The 23,425-nt window shown below is 40.1% G+C and overlaps 1 protein-coding gene across 3 annotated transcripts; it reads left to right on the top strand.

Moving 5' to 3' along the window:
- Positions 1–389: 389 nt before the first annotated feature.
- CDK7 (cyclin dependent kinase 7) lies at positions 390–21,762 on the top strand. 3 transcript variants are annotated; one of them, XM_018070467.3, is made up of 13 exons: positions 390–476; positions 638–697; positions 3,881–3,914; positions 4,434–4,497; positions 5,716–5,783; positions 7,632–7,700; positions 11,306–11,416; positions 12,523–12,641; positions 13,319–13,418; positions 15,206–15,292; positions 16,892–17,041; positions 18,682–18,829; positions 21,545–21,762. In XM_018070467.3, exons 1-13 carry the CDS (start codon positions 421–423, stop codon positions 21,568–21,570), a joined length of 1,092 nt encoding a protein of 363 aa, XP_017925956.1. In that variant the 5' UTR covers positions 390–420; the 3' UTR covers positions 21,571–21,762. The 3 variants fall into 3 exon arrangements, with proteins under 3 accessions (XP_017925956.1, XP_017925957.1, XP_017925958.1); XM_018070468.3 differs by lacking the exon at positions 4,434–4,497; XM_018070469.2 differs by lacking the exons at positions 390–476; positions 3,881–3,914; positions 4,434–4,497 and having other exon boundaries at positions 640–697.
- Positions 21,763–23,425: the final 1,663 nt, after the last annotated feature.

Raw genomic sequence — 23,425 nt, 5'->3', positions numbered from 1 at the left:
AATTAAGATTTTTCCAGTAAAATCTAATGAAGTGGCTGAGAGCACTCCTTCTAAACAATAATAAAGGGTTTATTGCGTAACGAAATATGCAATATACTCTCTATGCAGAGAGTATGCGGAGTTTTCTCCGAAAGCAGACCTGAGACTGGTATCAAAACAGAAGCAGCTTCTGGGACAATCTCTTGACTGTTTCAGCAGGCACGTACAGCGACAAGCCGGACCTATTCCCAGAAGACTGCCGAACCCACACCTCAATGGTGGCGCGCCCGCCCCACCCGCGGCCGGGGCGGGGCGGGGGCGGGGCGGGGCCGGAACGGCGCGGCGGGGTGCCAATAGCACCGCCCCGGAATCCCCCGCATCCCGGCTTCTTCCAGCCTGGGGTTAGCTCAGCGCTCGCGCTGCGGATTCCGCCGGCAATGGATGCGCGGGCGCGCGCCAAGCGCTACGAGAAGCTCGACTTCCTGGGGGAGGGCCAGGTGAGCAGCCCCTGTGGCCGCCCGGCCGCGGCGGGAGCGGGCACGTCCGGGCCTGCGGGGTGCGTGGGGGCCTCCCCTCACACGGCCCGTCAGCCCTGCTCACGGCAGCATCTCTCTCCCCCCCTCTCTCTCTCCTCCCCTCTCTCTCTCCCTCTCACTAGTTCGCCACTGTCTATAAGGCCAGGGACAAGACCAATAACCAAATCGTGGCTATTAAGAAGGTGAGTGTCAGAGTGTCTTCTCAGTGTGTCACTAAGGGTCTGGTTCCTCTTGACCTGCGTAACGACTTTTTTTTTTTTTTAACTACCTTAATGGATAGTGGGATAATATGCATTTTTGTTTCCAGAGTGTTTGGTTTAAATTATCTAGTTCACGTGTCTGTAATGCGCACCCCACCCTGGAAGAGAGAGTGGCTTTGCTATGTTTTTGAAAGGTTGTATGACCTGTAACTTGAATTTCTGGTTATTTGTTAGGTATATTCCCAAAAGAACCCCAAACACCAAGCAACACACACACATTTCCAAACTGTAGACTTTATTAGACCTTGATAGTGGCTTTTTTTAATTTAATTTTATTTTAAATCTTTCCTCATGCTGTGCCTAATTTCCTTTGGTCCATAGTGTTACTTATGATTAAGTTCCTTAGAACTTAGAGAATCATATAATACGCTGAGTTGGAAGAGACCTACAAGGATCACTGAGTCCAGCTCCTAGCCCTGCGGAGGGCCATCCCCAGGAGTCATACCATGGGCCTGAGAGCATTGTCCAAATGCTTCTTGTACTTTGTCAGGCTTGGTGCTGTGACCACTTCTCTGGGGAGCCTGTTTTAGTGCCCAACCACCCTCTGGGTGAAGAACCTTTTCCTGATATCTAACCTAAACCTCCTATGACTCCATTTCATGCTGTTTCCTTGAATTCTGTCACTGCTCAAGAGAGTGAAGAGATCAGTACTTGCCCCTCCACTGCCCCTCATGAGGATGTTGAAGACCCCAAAGAGGTTTCCCCTCAGTCTCCTCTTCTCTAGGCTGAACACACCAAGTGACTTCAGCCACTCCTCATACGGCTTCCCCTCAAGGCCTCTCACCATATTCGTTGCCCTCCCTTGCACGCTCTCTAAGAGCTCAGTATCTTTCTTATATTGTGGTGCCCAAAACTGCACACAGTATTCAAGGTGAGGCCGCCCCAGTGCAGAGCAGAGTGGGACAATCCCCTCCCTCGACCAGCTGATGATGCTTTGCCTGATGCCCCCCAGGACACAGTTGGCCCTCCTGGCTGCCAGGGCACTGCTGACTCATATTCAACTTGCCATCGACCAAGACCCCCAGGTTCATTTCCAGGGCACTGCTTTCCAGCATCTCATTCCCCAGTCTGCACATACATCTGGAGTTGCCCTATCCCAGGTGCAGAATCCAACACTTGACCTTGTTCAGCTTCATACAGTTAGTGATTGCCCATCTCTCTAATTTGTCACGATCTCTCTGCAGGGCCTGCCTACCCTCGAGGGAGTCAACAGCTCCTCTCAATTTAGTGTCACTGGCAAACTTACTTAGTATTCCTTATGTTCTGCATCCAAGTTGTTATGAAGATGTTGAAGAGAAATGGACCGAGGATGGAGCCCTCTGGAACCCCACTGGTGAATGGATGTAACGCCATTCACTATTACCCTCTGAGCCCAACCCGTGAGCCAGATGTTCAACCATCTTGTAACATGGTTATCCAGCTGTATACTGGACACTTTGTCCAAAATGCTGGCCCCTTGATTCTTACCCAGAGGCTCTCAACTGTGCCATTGCCCACTGTGAGCTCCATACATTCTAACACTTCTATTACATACAGTGCCACCTCTCCGCCTCTTCTGCCCTGCCTGTCCCTCCTGAAGAGCCTGTCACCATCCAGCAGGGCACTCCAGTCTCAGAATTCATCCCACCGGGTTTCACTTATGCGAGTGATGTCAAATCTTTGAGACTGGGACAAATCTTCAAAGTCCTCTTGTTTGTTCCTCATGCTGGGTACATTAGTGTAGAAACATTTCAGGTGTGGTACTTTGTGGCCAACACCTTGTGAAGCATATTGAGGGATGCCCTTAGTGCTTGTTTCTTAGGTTTTGGCACATCATCCCATGGCTCATCACTGGCCTGTGAGGCTGGTCTTGTCCATTTCCCCCTTCCAAGCTAGTTTAAAGTTCTATTAGTGAGCCCCACTAGCTCCTGTGTTAGAACTCTTTGTCCCCCCTGAGATAGGTGCATCTCATCAGGTATCAGTAGACAAGGTGTTGAGTGGATCATCTCATACTCAAAGAACCAAAAATTTTTGTGGTTACACCAGCCTCATTGACTTGATGGATATGCCTATTCCTATAAATATTATTCCTTGTTACCAGAAGGATCAAGAAAATCACTACCTCTGCTCTTGATCCTGCAACCAGTCGTTCCAGGGCCCTGAAGTCTCTTTTGATTGCCCTCAGACTTCTCTTTTTTATTTCATTGCTACCAGTTTGAGCAGCCAATAATGGATAGTAATCAGAAGGCCTAACTAGACTTGAGAGTTTTCCAGTAATGTCTCTTACCCATATGGTAGTTTTCTGATAAAATATGAAAGTGATCTTGGATCTGCAACATACTTGTTTGGATACAAATGATGAAAATGTTTATGTTGTCATAAAGTGTTTCACTTGTTACTATCTGAAGGGATTGCAGAAAGTTTTTGTATTAAAAATGAATCTTCAGCTATGCTTTGTGAAGGACAAAATTGCACATTTCAGCACTTTTTTTTTAGTTAAAGACCCTACTTTACTCAGCAAGTTGAATTGTATCAATAGTAAGTAATTTTGTTTAATGCACTAATCCCTTTTAGCATTGTGATACTTCTATTGTATGGTTGCTACTGGTAGCAGCTGTTGTGAAAAGCATTCTTGGGTTTATCAGAACATTTTCTTAACTTTTGTCATCTGGAAATATCCATAGTGGGATTCTGGACTTGAAATTTCAGGCAGTAGATGATTAAGGCAGAAGGACTGCCCAGTTTACAGCCCAAGCTTACAACCTGTGCTAATTTTACTAGAATCATTCTAAGATGATTGTCAATTACTTAGCTCTCATTTCTCCCTGAGAAGAAACTCATTAGTGATATAATAAAGCTTTGTGGCTACGAAGCATTTTATGCTGTCAGTTTGCGTTATGTCTGCTTTCAGTGCCATCATGGCTATTTTTAAGCTTTTGTAAAAACTAATGCTGTAAGAACAGTTATTTTTTTAAGGAAAAAAAAACAACTAAAAGCAACCTAGCTGGTAAAGTGCTTCATTATGCTGAAACTCATCCTATCTTACAAGAGTAATGGTAAAGAATGTGTTTCCCACTGTTGAGGAAGATGTCTTAATCTTATATAATATGAAACATTTATTTTCAGATTAAACTGGGGCATAGATCGGAAGCTAAAGATGGTGAGTTTTAAAACAAATTCTTGCTGTAGAAACTGTGCTTTGTTTGCTTTGTTTTTGTAAATTGGTACATTAATTTCACATACCATACCTTGTTTGGGAAAAATGAGCTCAGTGACCAGTGTAAGGCTTAGTAGAGGATTGCTTTGTAAACTGCAGGGACAGACAAAAGATACCTGCATGCATGGTATGTATCTAAATATGAGTATATAACTGCTTAGCTTCTCATTTTAGTGGAATATAGACATGAATCTAGCATTAAATAATAACAACGGCACCAGCACTGAGTTTAGAAAACCTCTTTGTATTAATGCATCTCTTAAATTTTTAAGAAGGGTGAGAGTGTTTGCGTCTGTTTTCAGGTATTTTCTTTGTTCTGTTAAAGCCAGAATCTTAAAACTTTTGTTTCTGTGTGGGTTTGTTTGATGTTCAGCACTGTAGAGTGTATGCTCTGATCAGCCACTTGCCTCTAGGCATGGATATTACAAATTAAAACTCACTAATCTTGGTCTTGTTTTACAGCTTGTGTGGTGTAGTAGAATTTTGTTTGTGTGCAGGCTGCTGTCCTTCCGGGATCCTGCATCAGGTCACCAGCTTTTCAGTGAACAATCTTTGCTATCAACTCTCCAGTTCCATTCTATGAAAAAAAAACTTCTAAACTCATCACAGAGTCTCACAGTTGAGCTGGGTGCCCAAGAGTCATGATCCACCTGGCCTTCAGTGGGCTAATGGCCCTTAGGGACAGTTATTGCTTTGGCCTGTATAGTGTCTAGCTGTAATTGAAAGATGTTATCGAAAATAATGATTTTATCTGCTTTCCCTGTGTTATAATATGATGTTTCTCTTTTTTTTTTTTTTAATCATCTGAGTCTTTGCCCACCCAAAAGCAGCCATTGTCAACTTGATTCCAAAATAGGTAATTAAAACAGGGAAAGCAGGAGTGTAAAGGAATCCATGTAGCTTTGCCCAAAACTTTCAAAGCCAGAAATTAGCATTGAATTTTATCCTAGGTTTTAGGAGAACACTGGTTTTGAGCTCATATGCAGCTAAATCTTCCTGTATGACATACCACAGTTTGCCTGTCAGATTTCATACAAGCCACATATATAAGCACTTTTCAAGGAGGAATTTGTACCCTGCAGGAATCGTGGTTTGATGCAGTGCAATCAGTGTGACTGCCAAAGCGCACCGTTCGCCCCCATCATCCTCTGGTTTTTCCTCTGTAAAATCTGGCTATGAAAAGATTCAAGCAAGGGCAAGCAGGTTTTGGTCAATTACCTTTTATGCCTTATTTATGCCACAGCATGAATGTAGAAAAACAGATGTCTTGTGTTATTAAACAATGCTGTGTCAAAAAGAAAAGAAGTTTATTCATGAGCTTTGTCAGTATGCGTTCCTCTGAAAGTGAGATATGTTGAAGAACTGATATTTGCAAGATAAAACTTTTCTTTAAAATAAAAGCAAGCCTTCCAGTACCATGTAAAAGGTGATCTTTTTTTTTGCCCTGGGCTTTTGCTATGAGTTTCCCTTTTTGCCAAAAGGGAGACTTGTTGCTTCATAATCTAAACTGGATTACTGTGGTGTAAAATGTGTGTGCTGTGGAAGAAAATGTATGCCCACTTTTATTCTGCAGCAATTTACTTACTTATGGCAATGTACTTGTTATTTAGTGAGTTGCTGAGTGGTGAGAATGTAATTTGTAGTAGTAAATAGTCAGTGAGTAACAGAACGAGATGTTTATTTGGAGCTTAATCCAGTTTTTCATTTTGTTCTTTCATCTTCTTTTTTCTTCCCATCAATGTAGGAATCAACAGGACAGCCCTCAGGGAAATAAAGCTGTTACAGGAGCTAAGCCATCCAAATATTATTGGTGTAAGTAAAATGAATGCTGCTTTTAGAATCAGTCCTCAAATATTTTGGTACAGGTTCAGACTGAAATTCAAAAGTAGTTGGGTCATGGAGCTGTTACTTAATGTTATTTAAGTTTTTTTCCCAGCCCTAGGTAGGCAGTACAACAATTATAATGGCAAAATGCCGATTTCAATAACAAAGGCAAAGTAGGTTTTTTTAATCCTTTCACTTTTCAGCTGGGGGCTCTGTGGATATTAATGGTGGGAAGAATTGTGGAAATTTAGATTACCTGATTTTGCATCTTTCTGATAGAATTGCAAATGAATGCATTGCTGAATTTACCTGATTGTTTGCTTCATATGGAACTGGAGACAGTCAAAAAGCAGGCTTTCATAAGAAATGGTAAAGGGAAGATCATGTGGCTTATTAGGTTTTAGCACACAGATAAGATGCTTAAAATCTCTGTTGGAAGGAGTAAAATCAGTATTGTTTCAGTTGCATTTTGATAAATTGACAGCTACAGGTATTCAGCTGGAGCTAAAGATATTTTAAAGTTAACTCATAGTGATAATTACAAGGTCTTACATAAATACTAGACCAAATACGAATTTTCCAGATACTTTAACTCTTTCAGAGTGGAAGTATAATTTTCTTCTGGATTGTGAAGTTATTTTCAAAGTGGTTGCTTTAGCTATCAAAGTTAGAGAATATGCAGGGAAGGACAACTAGAATGGCAAAGAGGTGGAGTATCTTCTTTATGAAAAAGTCAGGGATTCCTCATTCTGGAAAGGAAAAGGCTGGGAATGGGAGGGGCTACAAAACTGAGGTGGTAGGTGGAGTCCATGCAGAGCTGGTATTTCCAAACCCTGTAGCACTAAAAATAAGAGATGTGTTTAAAATATATTTGCAGTGGGAGTGGAAATTGTACGGCTTGATTCAGTGTGTAATGAATTTGTAGAATCTGTTGACTGGGGCATTGTAGAAGCAAATAACATCAGCAGTTCAAAAAGAAGTTAGGCAAATTTATGATTAGCAATTCCGTAAGCAGGTACTAAAAGCAATAGACAATGTTGTGCCCCCTTAGTAGTCCTCACAGAACTTCTGTGGATGTTGGGAGCACAAGGGGCACAGTCGCTGTTGTTATGGGCTGTTTAAACGACTGCATTGCAATTGGGCAGTTCACATGGCCATCACACTAAGGAATAAGCTGCACCATGGAGCTCATACCTTCCACAGCTTGAAGGTTGAATACCAGGCTAGCTAATCTCTTGTTTTCACTCAGCATCACGCTTGTGTTATCTCAAACTAAAAACTGATTCTGTCGTTACACAACTTCATCCTAAAAAAGGACTGTTTGGATATTCTCCAAAGAGTTTTATTTTTGCTGGAAAGATTGCTACGAAGATGAATACACACCTAAGAATATCTGAAGGGAAGTTAATAAACCTAACACTTAGAATACTTACATGAAGCAGATACCCAGAGTTGAATCCATGGGCAAACTTAGTCATGTACTCAATAAAGGGTACAAGTTTTGTAGAACAGCGAAGTTTGGGGAGAGGACAAGGTGTGCAATACACTAGTTGTAGTGTAAGATAAAGTTAATTCTTTCTCTTTTTTTCCTGTCTCCAGGGAGGAGGGGCAATTGTGGTGTAAAATGTTATTACCATACTCAATGGGGAGTTTTTTCTGAGTTTTTGAAGACTGAGTTAAGAAGCTGAACTGAGCAACAATTTTTGTGTTGCAAATCAAAAAACTTGAACCAATTCTCAAAAAGCTGAAAATCCACATATAGTCTACAGCGATGTTGAATTTCAGAAAACTGGAAGCATGAGAGCATGCTTAATCGTAGTGTATTTTGTTTTGCAGCTCATAGATGCATTTGGACACAAGTCCAATATTAGCTTGGTGTTTGATTTTATGGAAACAGATCTAGAGGTAAGATTTTTTTAAAGACTTTTTTTTTTTCAGTATCTTAAGATGGTTTCTGAAAATGCTATTTTGTCAGGCTTATATTTGCCCATATTAGAAAGGTGACTTTGATTATGTTAGTTAATGAAGATTGTGTCTTAATAGAAGTTTGAGTAATTTCAGTTTTTGTGAGTTCTTGTTTGATTAGTTCCTTTACTTTTAAATACTTGTCATCATGATCTTCAAGAAACACATTGTGTTTACTGTGTTAGTTTTCTGTGACTTCAGTCAGAGCATAGAATCTCAGTCATAGATCAGCTTCTTGGAGTGCAATTGCTAAACATAATCTCAGACATGTTCAGGTAAGTGTGCTACTGAAATATACCAGGTGATGAACTGGTATTAAAATTGCATGTACCTGAAACATTTTTTTCAAATGTAGTAATGCTAGGTAATTGCAAATCAATATCTTACAGATGTTTCATTCTCCAAGACCAAAAATCCATTTGTCTTTGCCTAAGTCTTTGTATGAGACATTTTGATGTGAGAATCTTCATTTTTGGAAGACTGTCCTAGGCAGCAATGCATGAGAGATCTGCATATGCACACAAGATATCTACTCTGAACTGAAATTAATGTAGTTGTTAAGCTAGCTCATTATATATATGCTGCTAAGAACTGGAGGTGGCATTTGAATTGTTAGAAGGAAATACTGACAGGCTTGCTGAAACCTAGATGAATGCAAGACTTGAAAAGGTTAGATCAGGTTTATGCTAATAGACGTTAGTAAAGAGTAGACTTTTAGAGGATTTATGCTGTTTACATAGTAACTATGCAACATTTAGAGCTGAAGAAGATCAGTATACAAAGAAGAATGAAATACTCCTGTACTACGTGATACTCTGCTATAGGAAGCATTTAAACTGTATTGTTATATCACTCAGGCTGCCATTGGGACTGCAGCCTGTTGTGATTAAGCATTGTAGCATACATGAAATTTGTGCAGTCTTAGGTCTCTTATAAGCCTCAAACAGCTTAAAGCTTATGAAAGGCTATTACTGAACAGGACAGTAGTATTAACAAGCAGGCTTTGAGGAATAGTGGAGAAAATTCTTTCAAACAGGGTGTTTGCATAGATTTTTAACGTTAAAAATCAAAGAATGTAGAAAACTTGTGTATTTTTTAAAATTCAGCAAAGTGGCCATACCTCCTGGTCTTTGTGGAGATAGAAGAGGAAACTGTTGTAAATACAAAGATGAGTTGCTTAGGTTGCATGAAGAAAGAAGGAATAACTGGGAACATAATTTCAAGTTCAGTGACACATTTATCATTTTTGTGTGTCTTGGTTTGAGACAATTTGGAAGAGTGGAGACCTCAGAAAGAAATCTTATCCCTCGGATTCAATACCCCTGGTTTCTCCAGTACAGAGAGACCAAATACACCTGGATGTAAGTGAAAAAGTACCTCTTTAGCAAGAAGAAATGCTAATAACAATACTGATATAACTGGTTTAAACCAACTGATGAGGAGAAACTCCCCAAGCTCTGCCCACCAGGCCAAATGAAGATGGCAGCCAGCCTCCTCAACCTGGAAAAAACACATGTGGCCACAGGACAGAGACCAGATGGCCACCCCTCCATGTGTTTCGCCATCCCCACACCCAGAAAACCTGGCAGGAATGGTTGAAGAGTCAGTGCTGGCAGGAAATGGCAGATTGCTGGGATTTGATACCAGGAGATGCTTGCATGGTGCTGGAGTGAGGCTGCAGTGCCAGTAGAGGCAGTTGGAGCAGGGCTGTGAATCCCCCAGGAGACTGGAAGGACCCGCAAGACACCTGTTGGATCCACCAATGAGACTTGGTTGTTGCAAATCCGATGTTTGTTGGTCAAAGTGGTGGTTGTAGTCCTGTCTGTTAAGGTGGTGGTGAAAGCCCTGGGTGTTGAGGGAAGCCCTGAAACACAGAAACTAGTGGGGCTTGTTACAGCTTTAAACAAGATTGGAAGGAGTAAAGGGACAGGACCAGGCTTGCAGACCAGTGAGGAAACAAGCACTAATGATATCTCTCAATCTAGTTCATGAGGTGTTGGCTATAATGCCAGAGATTTGATATCATTGGTGTAAGTGAAACCCAGTAGGATGAATTCTGAGACTGGAGCGCCCTGCTGGATGGTGACAGGCTCTTTAGGAGGGATAGGCAGGGCAGAAGAGGCGGAGAGATGGCACTGTGTGTAATAGAAGTGTTAGAATGTATGGAGCTCACAGTGGCCAGTGGCACAGTTGAGAGAGAGCCTCTGGGTAATCAAGGGGCCAGCATATAATGTGGATGTCATTGTGGGAATCTGCTACAGACCTCCCAGCCAGGATGATGATGATGTGCTTAGTTCTTGGAGGAACTAAGCACAATTCCAAGTCAACTGCCCTGGTCCTTATGGAGGACTTCAACTTGCCAGAAATTAACTGAGAGCATCACACAACCTGGGCCAGAAAATTCCTAAAAAACCTGGAACAAGTCCTAAGGGAGCTGACTCAGAAAGATGCCCTCCTTGATCTGCTGTTTATTCACAGAGTGGATCTTGTGAGCAAACTGGAGATTGGTGGCCGTCTTGGCCACAACAACCGCAAAGGGATTGAGTTTAAAATCTCTGTTGACAGGAACAAAAGTGCCAGCAAAACCTCAACTTTGGACATGAAGGAGAGTGGACTTCAGGCTGCTCATGGAATTGGGAAAGTCTCCTGAGAAAATGTTTTTGCCAGTGCTGAGATCCATCAGTGCTGGTCACTTTTTAAAGTTCACCTCCATAGGGCACAGGAGCAGCAATTCCCATATGTTGGAAATCAAGCAGGTGAGGCAGAAGGCTGGCTTGGCTGAGCTGGAATCTTCTCTTGGAAATAAGGCAAAAAGGAAAGGTATATGCCCAGTGGAAGCAAAGTCAAGTGACACGGGAAGAATTCGGAGATGCTGCTTGGTGCTGTAGGGAAAAAATTTGTGCTGCCAAAGCTCAACTAGAGTTGAAGCTGGCCAGAAATGTGGGGGACAATAAAAAGAGTTCTTTCAAATACATTAATGGTAACTGGCAGTATAGAAATATCACCAGCCCGTTACAGGATGAGAATGGTCACCTCACAAATAGGGACAGGGACAAGGCAGAGGTGTTCAACACTTTCTGTGCCTCTGTCTTCAACACTGATGATGGACCAAGGGCGTCTCAGTGCCCTGAGCTGGAGACCCATGACTGTGAGAATGATCAACTCCAAGTTGTCCCTGAACTTGAGTGGGATCTGCTGCTGCAGCTGGATGCCTGCAAATGTATGGGGCCTGATGGGATTCATCCCAGAATCCTCAGAGGATGATGTCATTGCACAACCTCCCTCAATTATTTTTGAACTGTCTTGGGAATTCCAGAGAGGTCTCTGCTGACCTGGGAAGAGTTCACGTAGACTATCTGGGCTCTGGATTTCAATTTCTGATCTCCAGAATAGACCTGTATTTCTGGAAAAAGAGTGAGAATGGTAGAGAATTTGTGACTGCTGTTTGAAATTTTTCTTTGAGCCTGAAGTAACTTTTGAGCTGAAAGAATGGTAATAAGTTTATCTTGTGTGTTGAGCTTTACTGTCATGTTAAAACTTTACAGGTTATTATAAAGGATACAAGTATTGTGTTGACACAGTCTCACATCAAGGCATATATGCTGATGACACTTCAAGGATTAGAATATCTACATCAACACTGGATTTTACACAGGGTAAGCATGTACTAAACTGACAGCCTTTATGCTGTAAAAAAACTCACATGGGATAAAGTTTGAGTCTAAGGTCTGATGAAAGTAGTTTTGGAGTTCAGGCACTCTCACTCCATACACTTTCATATTACGTGTTTTGGAGAGACAATAGAAGTACCAGAAATGTTAAGAATTACTGATGCAATTTTCATTTAAATACTTATATAAAAGGTTCTCCAGTTAGATGTGACTTTATCACTGTGAACTGGGTCTGGCTGGGATGGATTGAACTTTTTTCACAGCAGGTGAACTGTTGAGGCTTTCTCTTTTTTCCACCCTGCCCTTGCCCCGATGCGTAGGCTGGGGGTGGGCAAGAAGTGGGGAGGGGACACAGCTGGGGCAGCTGACTCAAGTTGTCCCTATGAATATTGCATGCCATATAATGCCATGATCATTACTAAAAACCTGGGTTAGAGAAGAAGGGGGGATTTTGCCTTCCGGGTTGCCTCTTTCTTGGAGACTGTTTCGTGTACCTGTCTGCTTGTGGGAGACAGTGAATGATTTCCATTGCATTGCATGCTTTTGTTTTTTCCTCTTTCCTTCACCTGTTAAACTGCCTTTATAGTGTGCCTAGAGTGTTCTTGCTTTTGGTCTTCTTTTGCCTGGACTTCTGGCATGAGAATGGAATGAGCAAATGGCTATGTGGATGCTTCTCTACTGGCCAGGGGTAGAGAACAACAACATACTGCTACTGTATCAAACTGTATGACTTCCATAATTTCTGCAGTTATTTGAAACATTTGCAAGGTCTTTTTATTATTCACTTGGCATCTATGTGGTTAACAAAACTGTTGGTCCTGCAGCAAAGCTAAAACCTATGAAGTGGCTTTTTTATAGTCTGCAGCTTAAATGTGTTAATATTCAAATTGGTGTGTCTCACTATGATTTTCCTCTGTGACTAAATACTCATTTTCCGGTGTTTTATTATTTTTTTCTAACAACATAGACTTCACATAGAATCAAAAACTTTCATTTTAGAATACTCTTATGATACATCTGCTAGGAGATTCATTATATGTCTGCTTTTATCAATACTGACAAAATTCATTATTTGCTTTCTCTACTGACAGGATCTTAAACCAAATAACTTGCTGTTAGATGAAAATGGGGTTTTAAAATTAGCTGACTTTGGCTTGGCAAAATCTTTTGGAAGCCCAAACAGAGTTTATACACACCAGGTAGTAACGAGGTAAGACATTCTATTTTGTTTCTTAGACAGAGATTATTTAGTTGTTTTGTAGGTGTCTCTTGGCACTTCTCTCATGTCATATCAACATATTCAAAGAGTAGCATCTAGTTCATATTATGTGGCAAGAGCCTCATAAAGAACATGCAGGGAAGCATTGTTTAACAAAATCTCCATAAGAACTGCTACAATATGCATCCCTGGGAGTTGTTCTTTGGTATGATACTCTTTTGAAATATATGGAAATAATATGTATCTTCCTGTAAGCCTGGTTTTGGGAGCAAGACAGCTGCTACTTTCTGTTAATCACAAGACCTAGAACCATTTTTGTAGCTAGTCATTCCTTCAACATAAAATTTTAAGAAAATTTTGTTTTATAACCTGCAAACCTGCAAGTTAAAAACTTTCTTCCTTGGCATGTCTGCAGTTCCATTGCTTGTAATCAGCTCAATTGAAACTGCAGTTAATTTGTGGCTGCATGTGACCCTATGGTGAGGAATGCACAAATTTTTTCAGTCTTTCTTAAACAAAACACTTTGTGGGGTAGACTACAGCTCTTCAGTGTCTGAAAGTATATAGGCAGAAGCAGCATCCTCTTTTTAGTATTTGCATTGCTACAATACACGGCATTTGACATGAGCAAAGCCAGGTGATTTTCCCAAAATGTGTTTTCTTTTCAGATGGTACCGAGCCCCAGAACTATTGTTTGGGGCTAGAATGTATGGTGTTGGTGTTGATATGTGGGCTGTTGGTTGTATTTTAGCTGAATTGCTCCTCAGGGTAAGTCTCCAAATGTAAGCATTTTGTGTTTGCTCTTTAGTGCACTACAGCTTTTTATGTGGGCTGCTTCTCTCCTGCTAACATTAGCAGGTAAAGACAGGGTAGAAGAAAGTTTCCAAAACCTTGTTAACTGTAATGAAAGTGAAGTTTTGCAGTAGACTGAGGTTTTATTAGCATCCACAAGCATTGGAAGTTTTTCAAAACGGTTGGGTAAAAAAGTTGCAACAAACTGTCACAGTCTTGCCTTGGCAGATGCCAAGTAGGTAACTCTTCCAGTCCTCTTAGTGTTACAGTTTCACACAGCCTTCTATGAGTTTCATTCGCTAGCCTTCTAGAAATGTGACATCCTAGATACATGCATACACTGTCCCTTATACATTGTTTCTCACTACCTGCAAATTATAATCGCCACACCTTAGTTGTAGGTTTATGTATAACGAACAGAAGATCAATGTTTTTTCTAAGCTGTGGTTGACAATACTAGAATGAAGCTGAAGGTTAACGCTATGATAATCCTATGGCACTCCTCTGTATGGTACACAGATGTCATGGTCCTTAAGTATGTTTTATTGAACTAGAACGTTTACTATACAGCTCTTTGGAGAAGACATGAAAGTGTCAGGGGGGGAGTGAAGGGCAGGGGCACAGACACAGCTGAAGGCACAAAGTAGCCTGCAGTATCATTTATCTTCCACGACTAAGTCGCTTCTGCTTGGTTTCTGCACTATACTTGGAATGCTTTTTTGGCTGTCTCATAACCAGACTGGAGAACTGGTCTGTGTGAAAACGCCTCAAAAGAAATTGTTTGCCACACCAAACAGGTATGCTGGTGCGATTTGATTGGCAGTTCAGACAGGGAAATATATATTGGCTGCTTAATGAACACTAGTGATGTTTACATAAATATGCATTAGACCTGGTAAAGTGATTAAATTTTAGCAAAGTGAGAAGACAAATAATTTGTTGAATTTATTGAGTTGTTGAATTCAAATAAATTGTTGAACTGATTCTTTGGTTTCTCACAAAGTAGAAAATGTATTATGATTCAGTTTTATCACTGTGGTGTTTTTAAATGTATCTGTCCTTTTTCAGGACAATGCAGCTTCTGGGAGCTTTATGAAAGCAGTTTATGTTTGAGGGGCTTTCATGATGCCAAAGTTTAGTTGTGGGTATTTCTGTGTTGCTTAGTTAAATGCTGTCTCTAATTCTTTATAAATTTGCTTTGGTCACAAAGTTTCTTTTTAATTCCATTGTGTGCGGGGTGTGCAAGGTACAAGTTGAACTGGGCAGATACCCCCTTTTCAGTCTTCTGCTTAGTTTAAATAACATGTGATACTGATAAGACAGTTTTCTATTCTAGTGAGTCTCTAGTCTCCCTCATGCTTAAATCTCATTTCCTCAATCTAACTTCTGTAATCCAGTTACAATTCACTTTAAATGTACTGAATATATATATATAAAAGCTAACTTCAGGGAACATATGATGGAAGGATCACCATGACTTTGACAACTAAGATGCAAAATCTTTCCTGTGTTATTTTACATTAATGTGGTTGTGTAATTTTATGTTTAGTTCCCTGCTGTCAAGTCAACATTATGAAGCCCAGGTTCAAGAAACTTTCAGAATCTATTTGGACATCAGTAGAATGCCTCAATATTCAATGTAGCTCTTTGTGGAGAGATGGTATACAGAAGTGTTTTGCCCTGCACTTATGAGTGATCACTCAAAGCTCCACTCTAAAACTGAAGTTCAGAAGTTAATTAAATCACATGCTGTTACCTTCTAGGTTCCTTTTTTGCCTGGAGACTCTGATCTTGACCAGCTGACAAGGATATTTGAAACACTGGGCACTCCAACAGAAGAGCAGTGGCCTGTGAGTCCTTTTGTTTAACAGACTGACATTAGTTTTACTTGATACTCTCTATTTTAACTTCTGAAATTAAATGAAAGGTTATACCAGAATACTTGAGTAGATTTTCAGAAGGCAGTAGCCTCATCTCACAGAGCAGCTGAGATTTGTTGTTTCTCTTGACAAACCTCTGGTCAATAGCAAGATTAACAACACTTTATGGTTTCCTTTCTGTGTCCTTTCATGACTTTCATAAGTAGGAACCACTTATAGGGATCTAAGTTGGTCAAGGTAAGTTATAGTTTGGAATACAGTAAGAAACACCAGACCAACAGCTTTAAGGATGAACAATTTGTCTCAACAACAGTATGGTAACAAATACAAATTAGTAGTACAATTATCTCTGAAGTGACAATAAATTCAGTAATACTAGGCAAAACTTACTGTCAGGGCACACAGTGACCTACCTAACTATGGATATTAAACAGACTGACAGGAAGTGGGGCATAACTTCTGATGAGCAACTTGCATCAGGAGTTCTGAATTCCCTGACCAGGAATTGTTGTTGAGCTATGGAAGCACTCACTGTACTTGTTAACCTCTGCTCTCCATGCTGCTTTTCCTTTGTGTGAATTGTACTGGAATGCTATGGTACATGATCATGAAATGGAGCTGTAGCCATATGGAGAAATAGTGTATGAGGCAGTGCTAGCCCCACACAATTCTGCTGTTGCTCTGGGATTCTGAATGAAACACGTAAAGGTTTTTGCAGTGACATTCCTGCTTTCTTTGGAGAGGAAGAGTTAAGATATGGGTGGGGAAAGGAGTGAATAGGAGATTGGGATGCATCATCTCTCTTTTGCTAGCCAAAGTTAATTTGCAAGCCCATGCATTTAAATAATTGAAAACTCTACTATCAAGATTGTAACTGATTGAGCACATTTTTCACTTTATTGTTCATATTTTATTTTGTTTGGACAAACTTGCTGAAGTGTGATGACTAAATACTTAAAATACTACTAAAGTATTACATTTGGATAGTTGTTACAAGATCATTTTTATGCTAGAATTTGAATACAATGGTATTGATGTCATACCTACAGGAGAAACAGTACGCAGTTCATCTTCTGTTTAACTGCTTGGTATATATTTTCCTTCCCTCCTCCAACAGCCCATATAAATTTTCAGTTGTGCATTTCAAAAGTAGCTCAAAATGCAGTTAATTTTATTAATGTGGAGAAAGACTTGCTCTTTTGTGAATATTTTCCCTCCCACCATGTCAGATCACAAAAGGAACCTTTATTTCATTTGTCTGCATCCACTCTAAAGTTTTTTTACTTCCTTTCTTTGTTAACAGTTTTTCCTTTTGGCCTGGTCACTGCTAAAGCAAAGGAAGGACAGATCATTTGGAAAGGGAAAGTGTAAAACAACTGGAACAGTTACTGAGAAAAAAAAAGTCTTTATGGCTCACTACTCCTACATTTGTCATTTCAGTGACCAAGTATTAGCAAGGTGTTTTGAAAATGATTTGCTTCTGCTGAAAGACAGCCATATGAAGTTCGCTTTCTGTGAAAAACTGAACTCTTAAGTAAAAAACATATATTCCATTTTTGGTCTTTGTAGGGGATGACGAGTCTTCCAGACTATGTCACATTTAAATCTTTCCCTGGAATGCCACTTCAACATATCTTCAGTGCAGCTGGTGATGATCTGCTCAATCTTCTTCAAGGCTTATTTACATTTAATCCTTGCACTAGGGTTACAGCTACTCAGGTACAGTACACTTGAGTTATGTCCTAATGTGCATTAATCTACTGTTAATATCAAATAAATGTGTTTTGAAGCCAGTAAGCCAGGTTTGAAATGAAATGTTACATGAATTTCCAAAAACCTAATCTCAGTGTTTTACAAAGAGAACTCTGAAAGGCATGGATAATGCTAACTGATCATCTCTGTTCCCAGTGTAGACAATTAAAAGGTGTGTGAGTCATCGCCTTTAGACAGTCGTATTTGACATTTGGAATTCAGTCACTTTAAGCTTGAAGGTTAAGTCTTAACATAGCATATCCTATTCCCTCGGTTTGAAAGATTTTCAGACTTACTTCATCCAGTGTCTTCTTCAATTTCATTTAAACTTTCATGATGCTTTTTTAATGTGAAATTCTGTGGTGATTTTAAACCATGATGCTCGTCTAAATATCCTTTTCCATTATACTTTCATTTTCACTACTCCCTGGTGGTGAGAAATGAAGGACTTTCAAAGGAAAATCCTGCAGAATGTTCTAGTTCATGATATTGATTTCTGTAATGAGGAAGATATACCAGTTGGCAGTTTGAAAAGTGTATTTCTGTCACTTTACACTGTTAGGGAGGCATGTAAGAAACAGAACTGTCCCCTTAAGGCCAGGGCTCCCTCATTGCTGGTTAGACAAGGCAGATCTGAATCCAGGGGATTAGTGTAGATGTTATGTATTTTTTTATAGATGACTTTTTCAGAGCACCTTCAGACTTTTTTGGCCACTATCTTTAAGAACATTCAGTATAAGTTTCCAAATTATTAGTTCTGCTATGCTTGGGACACCAGTTCATATGTATGAAGTGATTTTTCAGATCATATTGTAGGACAGTGTATTTTTCCAGTCTAGACTATTGGCAATGCCACAGTTTAAGGCAGGAAACAACTTGTGCTTACAGTATTGGTTTCATTTATAACTAGCATTGAATATCATGTAACTGGCATTAGCAAGAGTAATGATTGCCTAGGAAACACCTTAGCCACTTTTTGTTGACCACACTTTATGGAAGCTGTGAAGTTCCTAAAATTTAAAATAGGGTATGTAATTCCACTACATGAAATCAACCTTGCTCTCTTGTGTTTGTCTTCTGCTCCGATAGAAATTGTGCCTTTCTCATAGTTTACAGGGTAGAAACAGCACAGTAAAGAAATCTTAAAAGCTAACAAAATAGCTGGTGTCCAAGTCCTGGATCTGATCAAGACTTCAGATACATTCCTTTAATTTCTCTTTAATTTTTCTTTATTCCTACTTTACTCTTTACACAGATGAGACTCTTCTCTCATCTAAGACTATTTAGTCTATTCAGAATGTGAGCTCTTCAGAGCTAGAAACTGCTTATACAAGACCTTTTGCAAAATAGTCTAGAGTTTTGTTAGGATGTCTGAGTGCTAGCTGAAAATAACAGTACTCTGTCCCTTGCTTCACTAAATCTAAGTGGGGTGGATAGTAATTAAGAACATACACTTGATTTGCCCCAAGGCCACCTTGTAGTATAAAATGTCCAAGTAGTTTTTAAGTCCCAACAGCAAGTGCTTTATTTCATTATAACTTCTTTATAAATAGTATTCTGACACTTAATGCTAATTACTTGGTTATTTTTCTTCTATTGTCATCAAGGCATTGAAACAGAAGTATTTCAGTAATCGACCAGGACCCACTCCAGGAAATCAGCTGCCAAGACCCAACTGTCCTGCAGAAGCTGTAAAGGAGCAACAAAATGCACTTTTAAATTTAAAAAGGAAAAAAACAGAAGGAATAGATCAAGGTAACGTCTTAATATTTCACTGATTTTAAAATAGGAGCTACATGCTCAGAGAGGATGGGATGTTTCAGTGTTTCAGAACACAAACTCTCTGAATGGACTAATTCCTTGGGCACCAACACCAGCTGAAACCCTTCAGTGATTTGTGGTTTAGGATAAATGCTTTGGGGTGAGAATGACTTAGTTCTGTGTTCTGACAGAATTAGTACAGAAAAGACTCTTTTCTATGATGCTTAGAAATATCTATTTGTTAGAAATATCCAATTCCATTAATTGCTCTAATGGTGTGTGATACTGCCCAGTAAATTATAGGCTATTATGATGAGCCTTTTTTTCCTGAGGCATCTTACTTAGGTGGAAGTAATTTAACTTCACACCACTTGAAACAAAACAAAATAAGGAGAGGAGTATAAGAGTCCAAAACATAGCATGTGATTCTGTGAAATGACAGAGTGGAAAATGTAGATGAGATTCAGAGAGATTTCTGCTTTCTTTCTCATCAGGTAAGCAAGTTAATTGTTTAGACCATTCTGGGTAAGGAACATGAAGCACATTTCTGTGACCCTCCTTCAGTATTCCCCAAACAGTAGCATTATTTCATATCTTCGTGGCAAGAAAAGTGCTCAGGACTCAACATCTGTATCTGATGCTAAATTACTCAGACCTTCTATTAGAGAGGCAAATATTGGTTCTTAAACTTGGATTTGGTCTTCTTAACAGTTGGAATATGCTAGATGGCAGCTGTCAGATTATCATGAGCCCTTTTGTTATTGCCAGTATAAGACTCAATAATACTCAAAAGTGGTATCTCTTTGTAATAGAGATGCTTCCATAGAAGTGTGTTTTTCCTCTTGAGTTCAGAGAGACAACTACATTATTAGAGTTTAACTTAACTTTTAGGCACTTTGAATGGTTGTTTCAGAGTCTGTGACAAATTAGAAGTAAAATGCACTACCTTAAGATTTCAACCTCAAAATAAAATTTAATCAGCAGACTACTTGCACACTGTTTACTGACCCCAGTACCATCGGTCAGCTGATGTGTGGGAACTTGTCAAGTTATGGTAGCTTAGGCAATTAATTTAAGCTTTTTAGCTCCTTTTGCAAAGATCATTTGAGGGTTTGTGACTAGTGTTTTGGAGTACATGCCCTAAAATAGGCCTGTTAACTAAAGGACAGGAAAAAGAGAAATGCTTCTTTGATTTCTGTGACTTAATTGTTGTATTTGACAATGGGCAGAGTTTCCAGAGCTGTATAAAGCTAGAACAATAATTGCTTTAAGATCTTTCAAAAAGTCTCATCTTCAACAAGATGAAATAAAGCTTATGTGTTAAATGCTAGGAGTTTTGAGATTAACTATAAATGAGGCATTTAAGAAGTCAGCATTAATTTTTGAGACATTTGAGTATCAGCATAAAAAGCAGTATCATTTCCACTAAGTGGAAAACAGAAACGTAATGGATTTTCTGATATGGATTTTCCATTATGTTTTGGTTTTGCCTTAGCTGGGCTGACAGAATCAGAAGGTCTCAAAGGTAGTGCCAACAAACATTTAAGGAGAGAGCCAATGTTAAGAGCTAGCAAATCTGCTGCCCTGGATTTCATTTGCCATCCTTATATGACATTACCACTTAAAATCTGAATAGTTGTTTGGAAGAATAATCCTACAGTCTTTATTTAAATAAAAATTGAAGGACAGCATGTTTTTGCTGCTATTGAGGGTGGAAATATGCAAAAGTAATCTCAGAGAAAAATAAACTGTATTCCCTGAAATTTTTAGACTGGCCTACCCTTGCATCCTGCACAATACATTTCCTTAGCCTTGTCCAGGTAGCACTCTGGAGCTTGGCAAAATAGACTGAATGATTACTGATGGATACCCTTTTGTAAAATATTGGCATCAGGACCTGTCAGGACAAAGATTCCTGCCATCACCCTAAGTGTTGCTTTTCCACAACAACAAAACCCTGTAGCCTGTGGGGCGTGTTCACCAAACTTAAGTACTTCTCACAGAACAGTCTCTACTGTCAGGGAAAAACTGTCACTGGATGGATGACTGCCTGTGAAAAGTATTAAACATGCATACTTTCTGTCTGCTGCTGCCACTTACTTCTGTTCAGTGTGGTATGTGGAGACACTGATATTATGATGACATCACTGTCAATCTTCACTCTGGCACTTAACCAAAAGCAGCACTGCTTCCCCAGGAAGCAGTCTTATTGATCTGCATTCCTACAGAGCTGTAGGTACACTAAACTTTTTCCTGAGTTAATGCAGCATAAAGAATCTACCTAATATCAGAACTATTCTACATTGGTTTGGAAATAAACAAAAGCCATTCTATTCATATCTAAGGTTAGGAATTTGTCCTCGATCTGACAGCATGTAAGAAAAATTATTAAGAGTGTTGGTGTGGTGGGACAGGGTTAAGGCTTAGCTTTTCATGCCAACAGTTGACTGGTTAGGTTTTTATACTTACATGTATCTCAGATGTAATTAATACTTAATTGCAGAATTTGTGACTCATTTGGAGTACACACTGATTTAAGTGTGCTTTGATTCTATCACTCTCTGAGGTTCATTAGAAGAAGTCATGTACTGCCACTGTAGTATTAAGCATTAAGCAGTTCAGAGTAGATATATCTTGAGAATGGTATCAGATCTTGAGGAGAGGGCTGGACCCCTTTACTTTGCTAACAATGTGATTTACACTTTTCAGGATTACCAAAAAAACTGATTTTTTGATTGCTGTGGATGGGATATGAAAATGAGTGAAAATGACCGAAGTTCCAACCATTTTTAAAATGCTGCAATAGTCACAGGATTGTCGTTTTATAATATTTCAACATGTAAAATTAGAATTTAATATTTCTTTACTGAAACAAGGGTTTTATTAACCCTTCTTATTACAATAAAATTGTTTTGAAGGGAAAAAGATTTCTTTATCTGGTTTGCTGTCTTGTTACTTTGACTTGTGCTTTGGGGTAATAACTGTCAAAACTGCTTGCAGGCTATAAATTTACAGACTGATTTTGCAGAACCTCTGTGGTAAATTACATTCTATCCTGTACAGATGTACACCCTTAGGAGGAAAACTACAAATAACACATTTCTCACCTGGAGCTTAGATGTACACATAACTGTCTTCCAACCCCATAATAAAAATGTATCACTGTAAGGAAAGAACATGATAATTTTTTGTTCCAGATAATAGGCTCAGGTGTTTACATATGAGTTTGCATATGCTATCTCAGTAGTCATGCATTAAGACTCTCCAAGGACATATCCACTACCTTGAAAACAATATGATGCACATATTGAATGTGAATTGTTTGGGGTTTGGTTTTGTTTTGTTTTTTTTACAGATTCCAGTCTGCCAGGAGAAATTATCTGTGTCACAGTTTAACAAGGGACAAATGTTTGCTAAGGAGGGCAGGTTAGGGAAAAAAAAACCAAACTTCTCCCTCTAAGTTATTATAACCTCAGAATTAAGAGGCTTCAGGTGGAAGGTGTGGAAAAAGAAAATAACAGCTCTTTATTAGCATGTGTGTGTGTGTATATATATATATATATATATGTGTGTGTGTGTATATATATATATATATATATATATATATATATATAACAAACGTGAATAAGTAATAGTAGTGCAACCAAAACTTTCAAAACAAAGTCCTACTTCCCCAGGTGGCAGCTGCCCTGGCCCCCGTGAGAGTCCGCGGGCTGTTCCCGGTAGCTCAACAACTGCTCACAGCCACGTTAGCGATGGTGGCTCCACTGCCAACAATGAAGGGGCGTTTCCCTTTTGTCCCAGGGCTATGGGCGCTGCCCTCCGCAACAGCTCCGGGCTCCCCAGCTCAGGAAATAACTGCCCGCAGCGGCGGGCGGGCTGCTCCAGGCAGCAGCCCCTGGGAGATGCTCTGATATGCAGCACTGGCGCAGGGCGGGCCTGGGACAGATACCTCGCTCCAAAACGGTCGGCAGGGGCTCTCCTGGGGTTTATCCCGGCGGTTGCTGTGATGACCGGCGAAGGACTGGGGCCGATCTCCAACGACGGTTCCAGGCAGGGGAAGGCTTCTTCTCGGAGGCTGAATTGGAAAAAAAAAGGTGGCTGCCGACTCCATCGGGTGCCAGGCAGGAAGACCAACAAAGAAAGGCCCCAGTGCCTGGTACCGGCCAGTTTAAAAACAACCCTCGCCCACTCCCTGCCCCTCTGCACGCGACGTCGCTCCTCCCCGCCTCCCCCCACCCCGGGAAAAGGTGGGGGGATGTCCTTTCATTGTAGGTGCACGCTACCCAGTAACTGATATTAGGGAGAAATTCCAACATCTCTTTTCAAACCTGTAACAATCTAAAAGCATATAAATACTGTTTCCTTCACAGCCCCGAAGATTGCATAAGAGATGGAGGGAGATCTAACTGGGAAAACTATACTAGCCCTCCTGTCAGCCTGTGGCGATTGAGCAATTCGTGGTGCAGATACTGGACTCAGCTTTGCCTGAATTCCAGCGTAGTGGGGTTGCAAAGTGTCTGCTGGGTAACCAAACTTCTTCAATGGAGAAAAACAAGCCCGTAGGCACTGTCGATGCAGCTTAACTGT

Source organism: Manacus vitellinus, unplaced genomic scaffold, assembly GCF_001715985.3.
Source record: "Manacus vitellinus isolate BGI_N305 unplaced genomic scaffold, ASM171598v3 scaffold_18_pilon, whole genome shotgun sequence".
NCBI lineage: Eukaryota > Metazoa > Chordata > Aves > Passeriformes > Pipridae > Manacus > Manacus vitellinus.
Note: the sequence above shows the minus strand (reverse complement) of the source record. Positions and strands in the feature narration are given on the sequence as shown.

Coding starts and splice junctions, on each gene's coding strand:
- CDK7 (XM_018070467.3), top strand. CDS start 421: ATGCGCGGGCGCGCGCCAAGCGCTACGAGAAGCTCGACTTCCTGGGGG. Junction 477..637: donor ACTTCCTGGGGGAGGGCCAG/GTGAGCAGCCCC, acceptor CCCTCTCACTAG/TTCGCCACTGTCTATAAGGC. Junction 7,701..11,305: donor TTATGGAAACAGATCTAGAG/GTAAGATTTTTT, acceptor AAAACTTTACAG/GTTATTATAAAGGATACAAG.